Below are 23,094 nucleotides of genomic sequence, written 5' to 3'. Positions count from 1 at the left end.
GTAAAAATCTTCATACAACAAAATTACAACTTTTCAATAATATAGAGTGATTCGAAATTATTGTCGGGGTTTCAGTTTGTAAGCCACAAAAGAACCGACAATAATTTAGAATCACTCTGTGTGCTACTTGCAGAATGATATACAGAGCGAGTTTTCTCGTGGCAATTGAACGTATGAATCGTATCCAGTGAACGATGTAGTTCTTAAGTCACTGTCTGTTTCACTCTTCTGTCAATTTGCTACATGTAAGTCTACGTGTAGGCGAATGCAGGAAACAACATTTCGACTACAAATTATCAGGCCAATCGGCGTGGAATTGTCTCATTCTCTTTTTACTTCTTCTAACTTACGTGATCCTCAGAGTTATTTGACCTAAGTGAAGAATTATTTTACCCTTTCTGCAGAATAAAACTAGTCCTATTAAAAAAGGTTCATTGCGTATTTGATGAACATATTTCATTTCTTTCCTACATTATCAAGTCTTAATTTAACAGATGGAAGATAATATAGCACTCATTAATAAAACAAATCTACGCATGATTGCCTAATCCTTAAGGACCAAGAAAAATGTAATATGTTAAACTATTTCTTAGAAATTCGTGGGAAAGTTTGGAGATCTACATTCCCAAATATTGTTAAGACCCAATCGTCTTCTGACTTGAGTGTGTGGTGCATGTCTGGTCTAGTGAACCTACATAATTAAAGATAACATCTTCCTCTCCTCTTCCTCTCAGCCTCTGCGTAATCGAGGTACATTTTCTTGTCCCGATAAAACATAAGGCTAGAGACATTCGTTGACGTCACCTGTTGAATACTTCCTCTGTAATTTATCCACTCCTATAAGGTCTCCAGGTAGACCAGACGGTAAAGTACAAGGTATTAAATTATGTACTTGATTGTGTGCTAAAGAATTCTGTAACAAGACAACACCAGTGGAATATATACATGTTGAGCGGAGGAAGGTCAGGCAATTACACAGTGGCTTGTGTTTCAGCTGTTTTCTGTGGGGCGATGGACGATTCTGGCAGTAGCTGTACACGGTATTTCTTTCACGATTAGTAAAAGTAAAAAAAGTAAAAAGTAAAGGTATCCATGTAACAGGCCGTGGAGGCCCATATGTGTTGTGAGATGTTGAGGTTCCTACATTTTCTAGGCAATCGGCTCACAGATGACGGTGAGGTTGTCAGCCCTACGCGTCGGCCGCCCTTTACCCTCAAGAATATTCTTGGTACTCATTTCTGTTAGAGGCTGAATCGTCGAACCCAGGGCCATAGTGCGGCCGGAAGGATTAGGTCAATTGATAACAAATTCAATGATCTCATCGGGACTTGAACACACGACCTTCCTGCTTGTAGCATAGTGCCTCAACCAACAAAAGAATACGTACCTACGCTTTCCAGTGATGAGAGAGATTTCATTCTCACCACCACGCCCAGTTGCAGGATTAAGCCTGTACAGTCAGTTTGAAATACATTATAGTTCGGAAGAGACACGTGGCGTTGAAATGAACTTGTAACAATGTATGACGGTTGTCTTAACGTTAAAGACGACGTTATTGCCGTTGCATTCCATGCTCTGGTTTAATTTGTGAAGGTCTTTAAATTTGACCGCATATACCCGCCCGTTTGTGGCTAACTCCGGCAATCAGCTGCCCTTTTTCAATTACCCGGTGTTCCGATTTATTTCTAGAAATGAAGTCAAGCTGATATTTCGAGACATTTCAGATACACACACACATATATACATAGAATAAGCGTTTTACATTTTATTTTATGAGGATTTATAATACTCTATCAGAAATAGATTGTAAAATATTCATCTTAGGAGCTTATGTAGGCATGTCTGAAATGTATCGAAATATCGGCTTGATTTTAAATGTAGAAATAAATCCCATCTATTTCTTTTAAGAATATTAGCTGTTTAGTGGAGTTAGGCATGAGCGGCTGGACATATGAGGTGAAACTCAGAGGATCTCCGCAAGCTAACTCAGTAAATTGAGCCACTTTGTTGTTCAGGGAGAATATAATTTCAGTCTACTTACATTTTACATTATATATATATATATTCCTACGATGTTTTCATTGATTAAGTCTAATGCCCAAAATATTGTTAATGTCGTGGGAGTTTTGTCTCCTGATATTTCATATTTTTCTGTCTCTTTGGCAAGGCATGTCAGCACGTTCACATGACAACGTACACTGATTTCCCCTGTTTGTTTCAATGTTCTCTTTAGGACGAGATTGAATGGATATGTAGCCATGGAAGAGACACAAATGTCATCCATATATCTAGTCAGAAAGTATGAATGGAGGATATCCCTTGGGTCACTTAGTCGTAGTAGGAGAACAATATTAAAAAGGGTATACAATAAGAGCATGTGGACTGGTTCCTTGTGGTTCAAGAGAGATCCAATTGGTGGTCTCTTGTAAACATGGTAATGAGCATTTTGATTCCGTAAATAGCAGCAAATTTCTTGATTACTATGTGAAAATTAGCTTCTCAAGAAGGCCTCTACCTCATGGGAATATTTCTGGTATTTGTTTTTTTGCTAGTGGGGTGGGACTAAGTCCCTTGTACTGCGGCCACTTCTGACCTATTGTACCAGCCCCAGATGATAAGTGAGTGTGACTGTGGAGCAATTGGTGAAATGAAGATTTGGCAGGGAGAAAACCTGCCCCAGCGTCACTTTTTCCACCATAAATCCCATTTTACCAGACCCGGGATCGAACCCGGGTCGCCGCGGTGGGATTTCTGGTACTTTGTTTGTATTATTAACATTACATAAAGAACCCAGCACCACGCACGATGTGCAGTAGCGTTTGCATGCTGTAGGCAAAGAGGATGTAACGAACTATAATTTCAATACAAACATTTTGAAGAAATATATTTATGAAATTGTTGTAACATAACTGAGAACTATATATTAAGGTCTACAAAAAGTATACAGCTAATTTCCTTTTGTTGTCTTACCTCTGAGGAATCATGCAAGTCTATACATCTAACTTGTATTCTGTTAACTTTTTTGCTCTGGGTGGCTTATTACTCCAATAATTCGATTAATTATATAATTTAATTTAAGTGTCGTATTTTATTCCAAAGTTATGCCCAGGTTTGATTAATTTAAATACGTTGTTTGGTAACAAATTTTATGACGAAAGTATTCAACCGCTGTCGATGTACTCTACCTGAAAATGTGTTTATCCAAGTAGTAGAACTATTTCTTTCCTGCATGGAACGACAGACAACTGCGGTCCAATGTGGCCTGCTTTTCCGGGCTGCGGAATCATTACGGACATTGTTAGGACTCCTTGAATGGCGGATCGGACCCTCTCTGTGCCTACACAGAACAAGGCACAAATCCATGCTTCCAGTAGGATTTGAACACACGATTCCAGTATTCCGGCGGCTGTAGAAAACACAGGCATTGGACGGTTCGGTCTTTAGATTGCTAATGTCAACTTATGCTTCTATGGGTGTCATTTCAATAACATGTCCATAGCGAAGTCACTTCTTCTCCTCAAGTATTTGAGGACAACGAAACATATTAGTGACGCCTTGTCAGAACCCCTTAGCTCTCAATTTGAACGTGCATTGCTATGGATGAAACCGTGGATTACGCCTGCCTTGCGATGTCCACCCAAGCGACGACCGAGCTAATGTTGCAGGAGCCTGTTCTCTTGACTTACATTCCATGGACATTCTTTGTACATGTTTGCTTTTTTATTCTATTGTGAGCCGGAATGTCTGCATGTAAAACGTTTTTGGACCAGGCGTGGGAAACTGCTTTTAAAAATTGGCTGCGGCAGGGGCCGATTCTTGTATTATAAAATCTCCTTTTTTCCTTCCACTCAGCACCCAGTTAATGCTGTACTGCGAATGGAATTTCTTACCAATCAAGAAGGGTATCTTGAATTGTGTGCTGTTTCTTCCTAAATGACGGTGGCTAGCTAGTAGATAATATTGAATTGTTCTGCCGCTTTGTTGATACCCCATACATGATACTGGCCTGCTGTTAAGAAATCGTAAATTTGTTTTTAAAAATCATTCAACATATAGAATATATCTTTAGAGTTTTGACATCCCGTAGCCTGGTAAGTGCTTACTGATGTTTCGAAGGCCCCCTGCTGCCTCCATTTTCAGGTTTGAAGTGCAACAAATTTACATCAATACTTATTTATTATTTTATTGTTTTATTTATTGATTGATTATTTATTGTTTAAACAGAATACACTGCCACTTATAATTCTTAAGCTACGTCTTTCAGAGTCCCTTTCCTACCAATTTAAGTGCGACAAATGCATCTATTGACAAAAAAGATATTCTGTTATAAATTTTCTAAGTAAGTTTATAAATTGATCTATTTCATGTAAATAACCCAATTTCTGTCACCAGCTTTTAGTACTCTAATTGTTTGTGATGCATCTATTGACAAAAAAGATATTCTGTTATAAATTTTCTAAGTAAGTTTATAAATTGATCTATTTCATGTAAATAACCCAATTTCTGTCACCAGCTTTTAGTACTCTAATTGTTTGTGGTGATTACTTTCATATTTTTGTCTATATATATCCATTTGTATATAAAACTGTGTCACTGATATGGAAATTTTCCTGACAGATGGAGCTGAAGCAAAGAATGGAGGAAATTGTGCAGTGAGGAATATAATAACTCATACTTTTCTTCTAGTATCGTTACGATAGTTTTCACTAAAGGTTATACGATTACATGAGCATATCAGTTCGAATGGTGTACAGAAAGTTATGCCGGTAAAGCTTGATGAAAGGACAGAAGGTCAATATAGGACTAAGAATAGACGGAAGAAAAATTGGCTGGGTAGATATTAAGTAGGTCAGGAACGATTTCATGGCTGATTGGTGATAGCGATATTGATTTTGTCACAAAATACTCAGTCCAGTTCGTCACGGTCAACCCGTCTAGCCAGTCACTGAGGCATTCAGTCATTCAGTTCGTCCAGTCATTCATTAAATCAGTGAATTTTTCCAGTCAGTAGAATCAGTTTGTCCAACAGTCAGAACAATCCGTTGATCTGTTTAGTCAGTCCGGACTGTTAGTCGGTTACAATCTGGTGGAAATCGACCTATTTTCAAGGCACGTATTACAGTTTTTTTATATAGGCTACAGTTCCTTTGCTGATGCTAAACATTAGGCCTCATGACCACCAGAACATTTGTCACCAGTTTTCGTCGGGATCAGTGAATAAAGACGGGACGTGTAACAATTCTTGTGCCCTTAGATGAGCATACTCATTTCAAATGCGTTCGTATTAAATTGAAACTGGATCTTCAGGGTCAGATAATATTAATAATTTAAATTCAGAGGTACACGGTTTTGAAAATCCCGGAATTTTATTTCGCTCTCTGAAAGCCTTTTTCTTTTACATATAGCCCAATATTTATTAAGATAACATTAAACGTGGCATTCTAAGCGATAGTGGTACAGACTGATCGAGATCCTACTGGAAGTTAATCGTAAACAGCTGACAAAACAGTTACGAGTGAAGCCCCTGAATTGGTTGTCTAGCACATTGGTTGGCTAAGGGAAATGAAAGGGGATCAGTTGTTAACGCTGGTTGTATCTCTAAGCCAGTGATTTTATTTGCTACATAATAACACTGTTTGGCAAAGAATGTGTCAAGAAATTAATATTATGAAAATTTACAGAAATCGATCGATAAATCAGTTAATATTGTAACGTGTTGTTACGTCACCGCTGGCGGGGGAGGGGATGTCCTCCATAACGCAATACGTCACAATATTGTGACGTGTTGCGCTGTGGNCCCCCGCCTGCCGTGACTGTGCCGAGCGGAGCCGAAGTGAGCCTAGTCCAAGCACAGCGGTTGTTAGGCAAAGCGAGTAAACAGCGGTGACGTACTACGGGACGCCGCAGTTGCTACGTAGCCGTAAACAACTCCCAACAGCGTTGCTAGGCTATCGGCAAACACGGCGACTAGGCAACAAAGAAACGAGGCGTTTCCCGTTGTCCGGCTGAGGGTTTATAAAGGAACTACACTGCCTACGAAAACAGTTGAGTTGGAATCTGGCCAGCGGAGAGTTACGAGTTACGAGTTGGCCAGGGAAGAGTATGCAGTCTGGTATTTGTGATACTGCAGATGACAGTAGTTGTGAAATTGTGAATTGTGTGATTGTAAGAGCGAATGTGAAATAAAATTCGCTATATCAAATACGGCGTGAAGTTATATGTCGCGTATACACCCAACACATGACAATATAAATACATCTTTTTAATAAAATTGTAATAATAAGCATATTGAGTTCGGGGCTCTTTCAAGATGTTTTCCAGAGAACCAACAGAGTTCCCTTGCCGACGCTAAAATTGTCTTGTTTTCCAGTGCCTTCTGGCCTCTGCCTCAGCTCCGTCGCACAGATTTCGGCATATTTTTGTCAATACAGCGACGAATGTATGGTTAGAGAAGACAGCAAAGGGTACGAATACATTTTGTGACAATTCTTTTAACTTTTTTGAGAAAGGGTGGAATGTTCAGTATTGTTACTGTCATTTTCTTGTTTCTCGCGCTGTCGAGGAGAGCGAACCTGTTACGTTCAGTCTGCAGACAGTACAGCCAGTGTCGTGGCGAGATTCAAATCGGTGACCTCCTGAATACAAGTCATGAAATCTACAACTTGAACCATTATTAGGCGTAGTAGTAGTAGTAGTAGCAGTAGCAGTAGTAGTAGTGGTAGTATCAGTAGTAGTAATGGCAGTAGCAGTAGTGGTCGTCGTATTACTAGTAGTAGGAGGAGTAGTAGCAGCACTATTATTAATTCCACAGCTCGGTGTAGGAGTAATAACCTTTGAGATCAGCAAGCAAAATTAGTGAAGAGTTAGGAGAAATATTTTGGCAAATGTTTTAAGTATTTAAGCCTGAGTGGTTTTGGAGTAAAGTGGCAAGTTATCAGTGACTTTTACTTAAATGTCCTCTATTGTGAGACATAAGCGGGAGTGAGGCATTATATTGTCACATGTTTATGGCTCCGTGACAAATAATAACCGTGTTTTGAATCGGATGATGGGATTTATTAACACCTAAAATTAGTTATTACATTATTTTTTATTTACACAATTTACAGTCACTCCACACTAATCGTCTCAGTCTATTTCCTCTAGTTTTCACCATCCGTTTCCTAGCAACGAATTTATAACATAGGAACTATAAAAGTCTCACTAAATCACACACTCCCAATATCACTATATTAGAGCACATGGAAAGTCACGCACTAAGTCACAGTCTAAATCCTTCGACTGCAGACTCCCTGAATTCTGATCTACAACTGACTCCAATTAAAGTACACTGACTCTTATATCCTCCTGGCACGGACCACGCAAGGAAAACACTGCTCTTCCATTGTTGCGTGTGTCTGTTGGAGTTCCACGTAACCGTTACCGAGCCTGTCCCTTGGCGCGCTGGCTGCTGCCTAGCAACGGTTTCGGCGCGAACCACGTAGAAAACACTGCTTCTATATTGTTGGCAGGGCGTTTACCTAGCAACGGGTTTTTCTACCTCCTTAGCTTAACGTTTTGAACAAATCCGTTACAATATTACGGACTTAAACTTATTCTGTATGGAAAGAAGTCCCGTGTACATGGTTTATTGCTTCATTGAAAGAATGCGAAAATCACCCTGTTCTTCGCGCAACAATAATATGCTTCGTTAAACTTATCTTGTTAGTCACTTCTATGACACGCAAGTAACCCATTACCCTTGTCTTCCACTTTTACTTGGGACGAAACATTCTTAAGTAGGCCACAAATTAGAAGAAAATTAAAATGTAATTAATTGCATACGTTTTTCAGAAAAATACTTAACTTTGATCAATTTGCATGTCAGAATTGTGGCAGTGACACGCTGATTTCGTTATCACTTATAAGTCAGTCACACTTAAGTATATACTCACATAACTTTGGTTTAATTTTCTTATCTGGATCTCAAATTATAATTCTACTCTTCTCTGAACATTCGCCCAAGTCTGCGAATGGTATCGAGACTTTTTTTATTGCTAGTGGGGTGGGACTAAGTCTCTTGTACTGCGGCCACTTCTGGACTATTGTAGACACTTATACTGCTTTTAATATAAGATCAAGGACCTGAAGCGAATGTGATTGAGATGCTTCTCTTTATGAATGTTAATGTGCACTCATAGGTACAAAATGCAGTATATCATGCTAAAAAAACGCCCCATTTTTTGGATTGGGTACCAAAATATCAAGCACAACCAAAGGGGTAGAGAGGGTATTTAGCGGCCACTACTGGGGACAGGTGGGAGGTGAATTTTTCAATTGTACAGAGTGCGACAATTATTCGAAAATTTTCCCATGTGCCAACCAGGAATATTAGATTATGCACAGAATCATAGCATGAAATGCAAGAAATTTGACAGAATTTATTACAGACAATTTTACAGGTTAAAGAGCAGGTGATGATGTAAATCATGGAGTTGCCAACTTCACGAATTTCAATGTATAATAATTGTTATCTTACCCATTAGACCTGACTTGGTAGGAGAAAATACTGTACTGAAGCCCTAGAGAGTTTGTGCTGTGATATGACCAAATAGTTTAACAAAGGACGTCATCCTTTGGTAGGAAATGGCACAGTGAACACGCGACAATAGAAAAACTGTTAGAAACGGTGTTGTCCGTGCGGTCCGTGCAGAGGTTATGTACTGAGCAAGATGAATTAGTTGAAATTCGATACTTGAAAAAAATTTAATTAAGATTCGACAATTGGAGCAATGAGTAAGTTGTTAGATAATCGTGAGTCGGTAAGGACATGAGGAATAAAACAGAGGGCATCGTTGGGATCCCTTACCAGGAAACGACTGGCGAAGATAGCTAACTAGGAACACTAAGGTTGTGCTGTAGTGAGAATTAGAGCGCATGAATTAGTACCGGTCTTATAACTATTTGTAGTTACGTTGTTTAAGTGGCCAGTAAATCCAATTACCAATCCCTGTGTCTAGTCACTACCACGTGACAATCTGTGTGGACGCACTGGAGGGTTGCCGAACAAGGAGTAGTACTCGCCGTTGGAATTGTTACGCGTTGCGGGTGTCATGTTTCGACGTGACAAATCAGTACCTGCTCCAGGTCCTGCGTCTAGATTTACGTTCATGCGACAAGCTGAGTCCTGCGTGGCACTCAGATTAACAAAGTAATCCGTCCTGTTTACAGCTCCTTCGTTTATTTTTAATCTCGAAACGACATCGATATATATTACTCGGGTCTCATTAGTATTACAAAGTCTTTATAATCGCCTATACTCCTGAGTTAGGTGAACTGTTTCCAAACTGCTACTTAAAACATTCTCTAACTATTTGCAGATACTTAACTTTTATGCAAAGTACCGGACTCTTCCTCACTATGCTACAAGACGGAATATCGCGGGTTCGAATCCCGATGAGGTGGATTATTTTAAGTTGGCGTAATGATTCCAGCTTCACTATGGCCCTGGGGTCGATTTATCCTCAAAAAGAAATGAGTATCGGGAATTTTCCTGGGGGATAAAAGGCGGCCGGCGCGTAAGGCTGACAAACTCACTGCTTTACCGCCGATTATCTATGAGTATGAGTATGAGAGATGAGCCATAAAAGAAGGCCCTCGCACTGCGACCTTCAATGATCTATTGTGCTTCCCCTTTGGATTAACCCTTTATTAATCCTACTTCTAACGAAATGTGGGACTTTATGGGGGCGTCATAAAAGTCACTTGGTTCCATGAAGAACTGAACCAGGTGGCCATATCTTAAGTAAGCTATAGCCTCACAAACACACAGGATGTGTGTGGCTGATTCGTCTTCTTGCAGGCACTTTTCACAAGTTGGGTCGTCTGCCAGTCCGAGTTTTATAAGGTGTCCTTTTAGGTGGCAGTGCCCAGTAAGTAATCCTACCCCCCCCCCCCATCTTAATTGATCTCAGGTCCTTCATTCTTCTGGCAGAGGGTCCTTATATAAATCCTTTTGCCTGTTTTGCTGCCGATTATCTAGAAAATATGAGAGCCTCGAAGTCTCACAACCCTATGAGCCTCCACGGCCTGTTACAAGGATAGCTTTACATTTTGTACTTTTTTCAAGTATGTAGTGTATTTGAATAGTTAAAGAAGCAACCAATTTGTATAAATGACATTCCAGTAAATTGAAGTTATCAAATATACGTATCTGCTCAAATTCTGTTGGCCCCTTTAATGCAGAATATGTGTTCGATTGGAGTATTGCGTTATATTCTCATTTTATTTATTTAAACATATTCTTCCTGCAGAATCAAGATCGTTTAAACATAATGAAAGAAGCCAGTGATGAGAAATAGGGCTGGACTCACGCGGGACGCCGTGACAGTAACACGGTTGCTGGTAGGTCAACTGCAATGCTCTGAACCACGTAGATTGCTCCTCAGAACTTCGTTCATGCTAAGTATCTCAGCGTGTAGAAATAGTAAAAATTTCCGCCATTTCAAAGAAACTCGCTGCCTCCAGCATCAGGATCTTCGATATTCTGAAGTTCCTCTGAGACATCGGTGAATTTTACCATTTCGATATCGTGCAAAACCCAGAAGACAGTACAAAGTATCAAACCTGATTGTATCGTATATCAGAAATCGAAGCTATACGTTCAATAACGCGCAGTTAAATGAAAAAAAAATACTTACAACTTATGAGTATAGTAAATAAGTAAACAAGGTAAAGGTAAAGTTGTCCCTGTGCTTAACTAATTAAGCACTACGCCATGAAGGTGTATAGGAGAGTGGATATTATCTACATTTTCTTGATCTCGGCACTAATTGGAGGTGGTCAGCTTCACTCCTCGGCCGCTTTATCCCCAGGGAAAGAGCCCCTGGTACCCATTAGATAGGAGGTTGGGTGGGCCATAGAGCCGGTCTGGACGACGTGGAAAAGAGGAAATTCTTGATCCTACCGGGACATGAACTCCGAACCCTCGGTCAGGCAGCCCGTAGCCAGTCGCTATGCCGACTACGCTATCCCGGCTCCTAAATAAGTAAACAAATAAATATGAATTACGTAAATAAAAAATACACGTATGTAGACCTGCAGTTGCATAGAGAGGCAGTTAGTACAATCGGTGACTGCGGGCTCAAATGATTTTCCGTGCGAATCGATTTATTGTCCCTACGTCCAGCTCGGAGACCCAAAGAAAGTAAGTTTAGACGAGGCTCAAGAAGTTGATAGGCTCTGTACAATCTGTGAGGGGCAGAAGACTGTAGATAAATTATGTCGGCATGTGTTACTGAACATGTGGTTCAACCAGTACTGGGCAACGGCTGGCAACCACACTTTAACACGCTTCTCCTTTTTGCAAGGTTCAGAGCTTGTTTGCTACAAACACAGAAGAAAAAGTTAACGCCTAGATTTGTGTATTACCTATAGCAATACAACAGAGTAATGTTACCAGGGGCCGATCAAAATGGCCTCGCGATCTAAGGCATGAACTGTCTCCGCCCGCTCAAACACTGCGGTAGTGAATTCGAATCCCAGTGTAGGTATGAATGTTTAGGTAGGTGTAGGTAGCGGCCTTGCGGTGGGCTGATCCCACGCCCAAGGAGTCCTACTGTAAAACAGGCCGGAGAGCACACAGATTATTATTATTATTATTATTATTATTATTATTATTATTATTATTATTATTATTATAGCCAAAAATAGGAAAACATGGAGAAGGCAAGGCTGAAATATGGTGACGAATGTAAGGACGTAAGAAAATATGTCTAGAAAATATACCCAGATATCAAGATGCGATTTCGAACGCTCCAGATTAAATCGTTTCATTAGTAACTTTGAAGTACTGCTCTAAAATAGGTCCTGAAAAAAAAATAATTTCTTTATGTTGCCTACAATACACTCATATCTTCCGGTTAACATTTGTAGAACATCAAAAATTTTATTTATGAAGAAAGCAGTCTTCTGGAATGTAGCACCGTCGTGAAAATCTTAAAGCTTACAATTTTATTTATATTCTCATAATCTTCTCTGCTTCATCGGAATATTATGATAGTCCTCTTCAAACCGTTTCTCGACGCTACATTGTCCCGCCTTTGGCAGTGACCTTAAATAACCTACTTCAAAAAATAAGAAAAGAAAAAGAAACCTTTCATTAGTCGGAGCCCGCCCTGCTGAACACTAGCAATACATATTGCCACAGGTTGCCTATGGTTGCCTAAGAATTCCCGTTCTTTTCTTCCTCTGCTCCCATTTTGGAGCTTAGGGCTGATTTCCCAGTTTCTTGATCCTTTTACAGGTAGAAGGACCCCTTGACGTGTGATCAGCTCGTCGCAAGACCTCTACCTTAACACAGGACACCAAATATCCATGACTTGTGTGGGATTCGAACCCACGATCCCGGCTTCCGAGCGAGCGAAGACAGTGCATACCCTAGACCGCTCGGCTACAGTGACCGCCTAAGGATTCCCACAGCTCTTTTTAAATACGTATTTCAGTTCCGTGGAAGCGGGGAATATTGGCTCCAAATAACTCGTTTGTCCACTGACGGCATTGTTCAACACTGAATGATGTTGCCCCTCTCTCAAGCAAGAGATGTTCATCTGACATTAGCATGCTATACTGAAGCACAAGTTGCCTCAGCTAGAGGCATCCTAACGCAGGTTCGGTGGTAAGGTCATCCACATGAGGAATTTATATTGGTTGTTGCGTAGGTGAAATGTTCTGAAAGCAAATTTGAATTTTAAGATTTCTATCTTTTTTGGGTAACACGCTATGTAGTCAATTGAAAGTCAACCAATTACACGGTGTTATATCCAAGAAAACAGAATTCTCCATAACCACCGCTGTGACAGCCTCAGATTCTGCAAAATGTATACAGGTATTATGTATGCCTACAGTAACTAATCAATAAGCATATTAATCCTATAAAGAACAAACATTTCTCTAGTAACTAATCTTAAAAATGACGTCTTCTTCATGTCATAGTGGCGCTTGAAGGACACGAGAGGATCACAACATTATTCGTCCCAGTCTTTGCATTTATATTCGTACATTTTACAGACTTATTGTCTCAACATTTTACACCGTTTCCCACAAAAAATACCCGTTATTTCTAGTGCTCTTACTTCTGTCACTGTGTTCTCCGTCCTAGCAGAAAGGTTCAGTGGTGAAGTTCTGGACCTGTGTTCAGCATGTACTGGTTAGAGTCTTGAGAAAGTTACCATCTGATATGACTGAGGTTTCTCGTGGTCTCTTCAAGTGAATGGTAGTTTAGTGGTTTAGGAAGGCCAGTTCGTCTACTTTCATAAAATGTCTACTCAGCAGTGAAGAATGCCTTCCCACCTGTTTCAGTGCTACTTAAATTCTGCAGCTGAGACAGCATTGTGAAATAGTCAAAGCATATCAATTTCTGATCATAGTAGTTGGGCCCTTTGTAACCACGCCATGCCGAGTCCTCAGGTTTCAAGTAGAGAAGAAGGCCCCCAGTTATGATATTAAGTAGTCATGGACAGTCGAAGAGCGGTGATGCTCCATATTCGACATATATTGAAGCATCCTGTTACACCGTATTTATCCCACACAAATCAGGTATGTGCTAGCCAATCACGGTAGCCGCGCGGTCTAAGACATGAACTGTCTTCGCTCAATTGGAAGCTGGGATCGTGGGTTGGAATCCAACTCAGGGCATGGATGTTTGGTGTGTGTATTTATTCTTGTTTCTGCTATCCTGTGTTTATGTAACGGCCTTGCGACGGGCTGATCACTCGTCCAAGGAGTCCTACCGTCTGTGAAAAATGTTTACGGAACTGAATAAGAGGCCAGGGCCCTGAATGGGCTGGAAGAGCCATTGTAAAGAAAATCAGACGTGTGATACTGTATATGAAAACTGCTGCTCTGTAGTTTTCCTATAAAATATTATACACTTCATTATGGCCACTTAGACCGAAACGTGTAGTGTAAAATAATGAGGAGAGACAAAGCAGCCTAGAAGTTTGAATTCAAGGTATAGACTGAGTTGCACACAAACAGTGACGTAAGAATCATAAAAGTGGAATCCATGTTAGAGGTTAAGTGGCGTCTTAAAATCACTCACTGTAATATCGAACATCTTATGAAGTGTTATAATGGCCTCGACTTTGGAGGCACCCGTGAATGAGACGGTGTACGTTCGGGTTCCACAAATAAAGCAACATTTCTTGACTATTTGGGCAGCTAAGCTACTGAAAGATGATTATGTTCTACCGATCTAATTAATAAGTTACCATTGCCAGATTTATAAAACGCTGAATAAAATATTTCACGACCGTTCTAGAACCGCTCAATGCATAATGTTAATAAGGGCATAAGTTAATTTGAAAGGTTTTGTCATGTCGTTGACCATTTTGGTATTAGAGTTGCAGGCCAATAACGAACTCCTCTGCGATATTCTCTGGTCTCTTCTCGTTTCACTTTACAGTTTGATCTCTCGTAAATTTCTAGTTCTGCAAAAAATGGTGCTACTGGTGACGATTTGTCTGCGCTACATCAGACACTAAACACTGCGGCTCCTAACACTGTCAGGCAAAGAGGAACATGAAGTACAATGAAGTATTTGCGAATCTGTATTCAGAGAACATCACTGCTCATCTGGTAATTCGATTTTACAAGACGCAGTCCTTCTGGCTTGCTGGCCAGTTTTATGATTTGGAATATAAAATATTAATTTGTATCCGATCACAGCGGCCGTGCGCTCTAAGGCATGTCTTCACCCGCTCAAGCATTGAGATCATGGGTTCGAATCCCACTACATATATTAATGTATTTCTTTTGCCATGTACATATAATGATCTTGCTACAGGCTAATCATCACCAGTCCAGGGAGTCCTACCGACTGTCGGAAAGATTCAGATTTCAGAAGTAATTAATTCTGAATTGGCCTAATCCATCAAGGTAGAAGACAATTTATTGAACTCATGTCCTGGTTCGGTAAGTTGAGTAACAGTAATGTTCAATTGCTATTACAACGGGTTAAAACCCCGGGAGAGATACAGGCCACGTGGTTCTGATTGTACAAAAAGTGGATGACAATGTAAAAAGCTTGTTTCCTGTTATTACGTAATTCAGTCAGCAACCATATTGAAACAAGAAGATATAATTTATAGATTTTGCTGAAAAAACATATTACTCATCTAAATAAAATCAGAAAACTAGAAGCCTGGCAGGATAATGAAAAGATCTAAAACCTATCGATGCATTTCCCGTACTGATCACAATGGTCTGGAATAGTAGTCGGTAAGGACGGACACATCTTTAGTGAAAATATTTGAAGCTCTTCCTTAATCATGCATTATTAAAAATATTAACCAGATACATGGATCAAATTCCTTCTTGAGAAGCTGATTGACGCTCAGCTAGTCATGAATTTTCCATCTTTTCATAACATTCGAAGATTCATAATCATATTCGTAACATTCCACTAATGTACTACTTTCTCAGCCAGAAGAATGCAGTTTACAGCATCAAGATCTAATTTTACAAGAACAGTTTTAATATTATCATTTCGTCTATGCGTATATCTGCCAAATGATCCTTCTTATCAGGATTTCAGACTAAAATATAATATGCATCAATACTTTTGTAGAGTCCTGCAGTAGTTTCGTGAATACTTAACATGTTTTTTTAAAGATATTATTTTTTTTTTCTCTCAAGAATCCATTCTGTACATGAAAGCATTCTGTACAGTAATCATTTGTTTCTGTTAATGTGATTGGCTCCTTTAATTAAATTAATATGCAAACAAATGCATGTGAATGACCATCCACCTGTAAAACCGGAAAATAATTTTATATTCTATATATTTTATATGATTCTAATATTTTTTGCAATCAACGAGCCTGCGTATGCTCAATCACTACATACGGGACGTAATAAATGGCATTCAAATTCAAACCAATTTTGTATTTTTGTGTCCAAATCATATACGTTTCATGGGGGATGATGTAACATGTGTTCCTCATTCAACACGTGATGAAGGCATGTTCTCCTCACCCGAAACCAGGCCATCAGTCTGACAGTTCACAACGCATTTGCTTCCTGCGTTACGTTGCGAGAGAACTTACGTAATAATAATGCCTCCCAACGAATCGATTCCTGTATTCCAGACGGGAAGTGAATTGCAATAAAGTTCTTGGAGACAGCTTACCCTGACCGTGCTAAGCGCAGCAGAGAAGAAGAGGCCATAAGCAGGATGACCCAGAGCATCTCGCGAGGTCTCCTTCCTGAAGGACTGGAGGCGGTGCACACTTGATTATGATGATGTTTAGTGTTCCTTGACCTTTCTTGATGACCTCGATTACTACTACGACTACTAGCAGTTTCGGATGTTATTTTTTTGGCCTTCTTTTCCTTGCTTCTCGTCCTATTTATTTCTCCCCTCTGTTCCTGTTATCTGGTGGTTCTTTGGCTTGCGATGACGTAGACATGTTGGAGATTCCTCCAGTGGCCACTCTTTCTCTTCTTCTTCTTGCTCTTCTCCACACCCACCACAAAAGCACTGACACCTCCACCACTGGCACCGCCGTCACCACCACAATACACTGCCATGTACAAGTCCCATTCAGCCGGTGTCTGAGGACCAACTAACCATGAAGGTAGCCGCTGTAACTGATGGTCCATGGGATTCCCGAAGGGGGGCCTTTGCGATACGGTGCTGCGGCTACGTGCAATGTGGGAGGGCGCAGTGACGGGAGCTACATGACAGAGATGGAGATAGGAAACACACACAAGCTGAGGAGGAACATGAAGGGTGGAGGGGATGTTGATGTCGATCTGTCGCCGCCGACAAAGAAGTTTCTCATCCGACCAAAGAGTAGCTGAGAGGGTGCGCAAGGTAGTTTAATATCCAGCTTAGAATGATACCACAACCCCTCGTGTGCGATGCTGGTTCTAATTACCTTGTAGAGGCGGGCGGGCGGCATTGATTAGAGAGGAGCGCTGCATGCGCGGCTGTCGACGTGCCACGATACAGGAACAAGGACCGTCAAAGAGGACTCTATATCCCCTTCACATAATCCGCTTCGCTGCTTTTGGCCTTTACGCCTGTTAAATTTGCAGTCAATATTGATCTTCCTAATAAACAATGATCGGCATTCACCCAAGTACGCACAGAAAATGACTGGAGACTATAGTAAGGCTCCGGTTACAACACAGACTAAGCAGTAACAAGTGTCCATGGAACCGAAGAATGTTTATAAATGCACAGATTAAATACTAGGCGATTTTATTTTTCTTTTTTTCTTTCACGTATATTGAATAATACATTCCTTATCATATTCCTTACGATGACGTGTTACCTTCTCATTACACAAGGCGCTCAGAGATTCGCAGCCGGAGAGTTGATTGTGAACCCAGAGACACAACGTTTAGTATCCTTTGTAAGGAAGGAAAACAAACAGAAACCACTTTGCAGTTGGTAACTGTGAGGGGTTGGTTCTCACTGAGGTCTCGCTGGCTGCCCGTACGGAGCGGGGTCCGCTCCTGCCTTCTCTTGGCAGACAGCCTGCCGGGGCGTCTGCAAGAGCGAGCAAGTGAAGTGGGTGGGCGGGGGGACGGAGCCCTGGAATGGAAACCGAAAACAGAAATGAAAGATGGACCGATTGGATGCCAAACTTCCTCCAGCATAAACGTAGGTTCCCGAAGTTACGTGACAGTTATTCAAAAGGAGCCCAAAGGAGTTCCTCTCGCCATTTTGTTCTTGCTGTCATATTCCATAACAAAAACTTTGGAACTTTATGTCAAGTTAGCACAAGGTCAGATGATGGTAGTTCCCGGGACAAAATATCTGGCTGTCTTTTTCTTGAAGGGCCTGTAGATTTCTCTAAAATTTGAGCTGCTAAGTCTCCCCCAAGTTTTCATAGATTTGTGCTTACGGCCATGGACAGAAAGCTCTAGGAAGAACTTGTGACGCGTACTTGCTGTCAGATGTGGTGAGGCTAGCAGGAACTATGACATCAGTACTTATACACTTTGTTTCACCGTATCCGTGTATAACCTCCAACCGTAGGCACTAAAGTTTTCGTTTGCTTTAATCCTATTCTCCAACAAGTATATAACATAAATTTTCTCATCCATAGTCTATTCTAGTAATTTTTAATGTAAATAGAGTGGCTAATATAGACTTTAAAATTATGGGATGTCTAAAATCAACCCAAAATATAGTTTCCTGAGTCCCAGCTTCCGTTAAAATTAATATAATTGAGAAACTGTGTCGAATTTTCACTTACTGAAGATTTCCTGTATAAAATTTTATAGGCCTACGAAAATATATTCGGGAATGCCTTCAGTTTATCATCTCTCCCAGTTGTGGTACAAGTTGCGCCCACTTTATCGTCCTTGTTTTTCATTATATTAATACTAGGCTTATTGTTGAAAAATCAATATCATGGAAAACCTTTATTTAATTTTCTCCATTGTATCCAAATGTTCTACGCAGAAGCTTCTTATCAAACCTCCTCAGTCCGTGTGATCTCCTAGATTGGGAGGAATAGTATCACATCTAAAACGAACAACAAATAAAATTATTTATTGTATATACATTTTAATTTTTAGATATTTGGATGAAAGACAGAAATAAGTAATATTAATTATTAGCTTATTCTTCTTCTTAACTTATTCCAATTTTTTTACTCTCTTTGCTTTATCTTTAACTTTCGCGTTATTCGCAAACAAAGGCCGCCCAACAGCTTAAGCGGTTAGTCGCTGGCTTCCCACCGCGGCGGCCTGGGTTCAATCCCCGGTCTGGTCAAGTGGGATTTGTGGTGAACAAAGTGGCGCTGGGGTAGGTTTTCTCCTAGTACTTCGGTTTCCCCTACCAATCTTCATTCCACCAAATTCTCCACCATCATAATCACCCGGGGCAAGTACAATAGGCCAATCACTGGCCGCCGTGCTAAGTGGACCCAACTGGACTCCACCCCCCACTATGAGAATTTAATATTCGCAAACATTATTACTGAAACCTTTACGCTATCCCGAACATCGCAAATGCATACTGGGGAGTAGGGTCCCGAGTAACGGCTTCAGTGCCTGCGTTATCAGTAGATTGTAATTTATCTACTTCTGGGATCCTTGATAATATATATATATATATGTGTGTGTGTGTGTATGTGTGTATCCGCTTACTGAAATGCATATATGAAATTGAAGGTGCATTTCAGACTGTGGTCGTGCAGGTAAAAGGGGTTACTCATTCAATGTCGCTGTTGAAACAAAATAATCCAAATTTTACCGAAATTCTGAGCGTACAGTTTATTCATAGAGGATCGTGGACTTTACATTTTATTCCTGCACACTACAACAACATTGTAGTACAGCTTTACGCCATACCAGACATATTCGTTTGAACTTGTAAGACATGAAACATACGCAGTAGAGCTGGGGTATAATGATGTGCATTATGATGATGGAATGCTGTAATTTGTACATGAACACCCTTACCACTGATACTGCACTTACCATGAACAATCCTTCTATAACTCATGATTAAACTTTGTATTCCTGTAATCTTTGAGCCGGAATAGCGTAGTCGGTATAGCAACTGGCTAAGGGCTAGACGAATCCCTGTAGAGTCAAGAATTTTCTCTTCCCCACGTTGTCCAGGCCGACTCTGGGGTCCACCCAGCCTTCTGTCGAATGAGTACAGGGGCTCTTTCCCCGGGGTAAAGCGATCAGTACGTGAAATGGACCATTCACCTCCAACTAATGCCGATGTCGAGAAAATGTGATCTATACATCCATTCCCCAATACGCCTTCATGGCATAGTGCTTAATTAGTAATGCACAGGGACAACTTTACCTTTATCTTATTTATATAACATAGTCTGTTATAATGTAACGCAGGTGTAGAACATAAGTCCTGTCCTTGTTACTTTCTCGTCATAAACTCCATGGAACAGGGACCTTCAGGAATTCACACTCGCTCAACTAGTCAAGAAGTACCATGCGTTTTATGGAAACTGAAGATTTATTTCTCTTGATAAGACCTGTTTGCTGGTTCCTATCCGGTGCCAAATGAATCCAGCTTATCTCCTGCCCCCTGCTTCCAAATATCTGGCTCCAGTATTCTCCCGTCTACGTGTCACTGTACCAAACTAGCATCATTCCTTCAGTCTTCGGACAGCATTTCTTTATGTCTGTCTATTACTCATCTCTTCCATGCGTGTTGTGTGCCTCGACAAGATTATCGTAATTAAGTATCTAACTGAAAAATTGTGGTTTATTTGACGATGCTATGAGCACCACTCATGTAGCGTCATATAGTTCAGTTACTGGTGAACCCTGAACTGGACAGTTCTGAAAGGAAGCTGTAGGCGCATCCTAACGTTTGCATGGAGAAACTGAGAAAAATAGTATCTGGGTAAGGATACAGAGTATGAATCTGCTCCCCGTGCAGGTTACTCTAGGTTCCTGATGTTTACGTCCTATGGGGTGAAAAATATTTTGTTTTCTTAAGCGTCTTGTTCTCAATCGCCTGCAATCTGTGTTCTTCGTATACCGTGAAAGACGCTAAGCATCGTTATGATGTATAAGTTATAACAGGAAGAACGGTTTCGTCATCCTTCTGAAATCTATTGTTTGTTATTGACAGTGCGATGATGGGTGCGTTCTGAAATTTATTGTTTGTTAGTGCGATGATGGTTCGTTCTGAAATCTATTGTTTGTTATTGACAGTGCGATGATGGGTGCGTTCTGAAATTTATTGTTTGTTAGTGCGATGATGGTTCGTTCTGAAATGTATTGTTTGTTATTGACAGTGCGATGATGGGTGCGTTCTGGAATCTATTGTTTGTTATTGACAGTGCAATGATGGGTGCGTTCTGAAATTTATTGTTTGTTAGTGCGATGATGGTTCGTTCTGAAATGTATTGTTTGTTATTGACAGTGCGATGATGGGTGCGTTCTGGAATCTATTGTTTGTTATTGACAGTGCAATGATGGGTGCGTTCTGAAATTTATTGTTTGTTAGTGCGATGATGGTTCGTTCTGAAATGTATTGTTTGTTATTGACAGTGCGATGATGGGTGCGTTCTGGAATCTATTGTTTGTTATTGACAGTGCAATGATGGGTGCGTTCTGAAATTTATTGTTTGTTAGTGCGATGATGGTTCGTTCTGAAATGTATTGTTTGTTATTGACAGTGCGATGATGGGTGCGTTCTGGAATCTATTGTTTGTTATTGACAGTGCAATGATGGGTGCGTTCTGAAATTTATTGTTTGTTAGTGCGATGATGGTTCGTTCTGAAATGTATTGTTTGTTATTGACAGTGCGATGATGGGTGCGTTCTGGAATCTATTGTTTGTTATTGACAGTGCAATGATGGGTGCGTTCTGAAATTTATTGTTTGTTAGTGCGATGATGGTTCGTTCTGAAATGTATTGTTTGTTATTGACAGTGCGATGATGGGTGCGTTCTGGAATCTATTGTTTGTTATTGACAGTGCAATGATGGGTGCGTTCTGAAATTTATTGTTTGTTAGTGCGATGATGGTTCGTTCTGAAATGTATTGTTTGTTATTGACAGTGCGATGATGGGTGCGTTCTGGAATCTATTGTTTGTTATTGACAGTGCAATGATGGGTGCGTTCTGGAATTTATTGTTTGTTAGTGCGATGATGGTTCGTTCTGAAATGTATTGTTTGTTATTGACAGTGCGATGATGGGTGCGTTCTGAAAAAAAGATGATTCTTGAATGAGATAGGCCGTAGCGAGCCTGAGCCTCGTTCGTGTGCAAACCTTTCATATACTCGTATTTGATGGCGTGTCCCATTAGTCAAACCTGTCTCTTCATGTACACTGATATTTGCTTGTCTCTTTAAACAGGATTCTGGTAGAGTTAAGGCGCGTTCACATTACTCGTGCTCGTGTGACTCGCTATGCTCGCGAGTAATGTGGACGATATGACAAGTCAGGAGACAAGCAAATTTAAAATTTTTAATTTAAAAGCTATAGCCAATAAATTAAAATACTACTACAGCCTATGCACACTACGAGTAAATATACAGATCCTCACACGCCGAAGCCTGGAGAGCAACTGAAGTAGTGTGGACGAAGATTTACGAGCACAAGTAAAAGCCAGACGAGTCTCCCGACGAGCACAAGCCTGGTGAGCACGAGCACGAGAACGAGTAATGTGGACACGCCTTTAAGTACGATATGAATCTGCATCTCCCACTAACACCCTAGCAGCGGAGATGAAGAATCACTTATATGTATTGAAGTTTCCGATGAACGCCAAACGCCATTTATATACGTGCTCGGAAGAAGAAAGACATAATTCCAGGACTCACAAAAACAACTGTAATAAGATATTAAATTTTTTCCCAGAAATAAACTTATGGGATATTGAAAAAAACCGTCTTCTGGGGTGTGGCGCCGTGTAGAAAATTTATTAACCGACGTTTCGGAGGAACGTATCGCCTCCATCTTCAGGATAGTAAACACAGCTGTATTGTTTACTCAACTGGACTCAGTCTGTTGCACCTGCTCTGCTGGTTCGCTCGTGGTTTTCTTCTTGTCTTCTACCCTGAAGATGGAGGCGATACGTTGCTCCGAAACGTCGGTTAACACAATTTATGCATGGCGCCACATCCCAGAAGACGGTTTTCTTCATAGTCATCGTCGTGAGAACCTCAAATCTTACTTATGGGATATTGTTTTCTGTTTTCTAGAATCTCGTCCAACTTATGTACAAATAATTATCAATAAGTTTTGTTGAGTGCAATAGTAATACCCAGCGACTCCTTTGTCTCGAGATCTGTCCCTCACTTACCCTGTCCGCCCTCCCGAGATATCATCGCCGGGCGAGCTCTTCAACTGTCAGCAGCGAAATAGAGACAGCTTGACCCGAAGAATTTCGGTCACTCTTCCACAAACAAAAAAGAAAAACTCCATGGTTTTAGTCCGCAAGTTAACTATACCGACCGAGCGACCGACGCTTGTCGGCGAAGTTGGTGCAACTTTAGCGGATAGAGGGTGTCGCGTGGTAAGCACAACGAAATCCTACTGCCGTTAATTTCGGTTTTCTAGACCGGAGCCGCTATTTCCTTGAAATAGCTCCTCAGTTATCCTCA

General features: G+C 40.6%; 1 protein-coding gene across 1 annotated transcript in view; it reads right to left on the bottom strand.

Moving 5' to 3' along the window:
• Positions 1-16,590, bottom strand: part of LOC111861255 (protein Wnt-10a) — a 97,469-nt gene extending 80,879 nt beyond the window's left edge. The window contains exon 1 of the mRNA XM_023845671.2: positions 16,169-16,590. Within this exon, the coding sequence (XP_023701439.1) occupies positions 16,169-16,227 (59 nt within the window). The 5' untranslated portion in view covers positions 16,228-16,590. The remainder of the gene's footprint in view (positions 1-16,168) is intronic.
• Positions 16,591-23,094: the final 6,504 nt, after the last annotated feature.

Source organism: Cryptotermes secundus, unplaced genomic scaffold (genome assembly GCF_002891405.2).
Source record: "Cryptotermes secundus unplaced genomic scaffold, Csec_1.0 scaffold68, whole genome shotgun sequence".
Classification (NCBI taxonomy): domain Eukaryota; kingdom Metazoa; phylum Arthropoda; class Insecta; order Blattodea; family Kalotermitidae; genus Cryptotermes; species Cryptotermes secundus.
The sequence above is the reverse complement of the archived record's forward strand: the minus strand, read 5'-3'. Positions and strand labels throughout refer to the sequence as shown.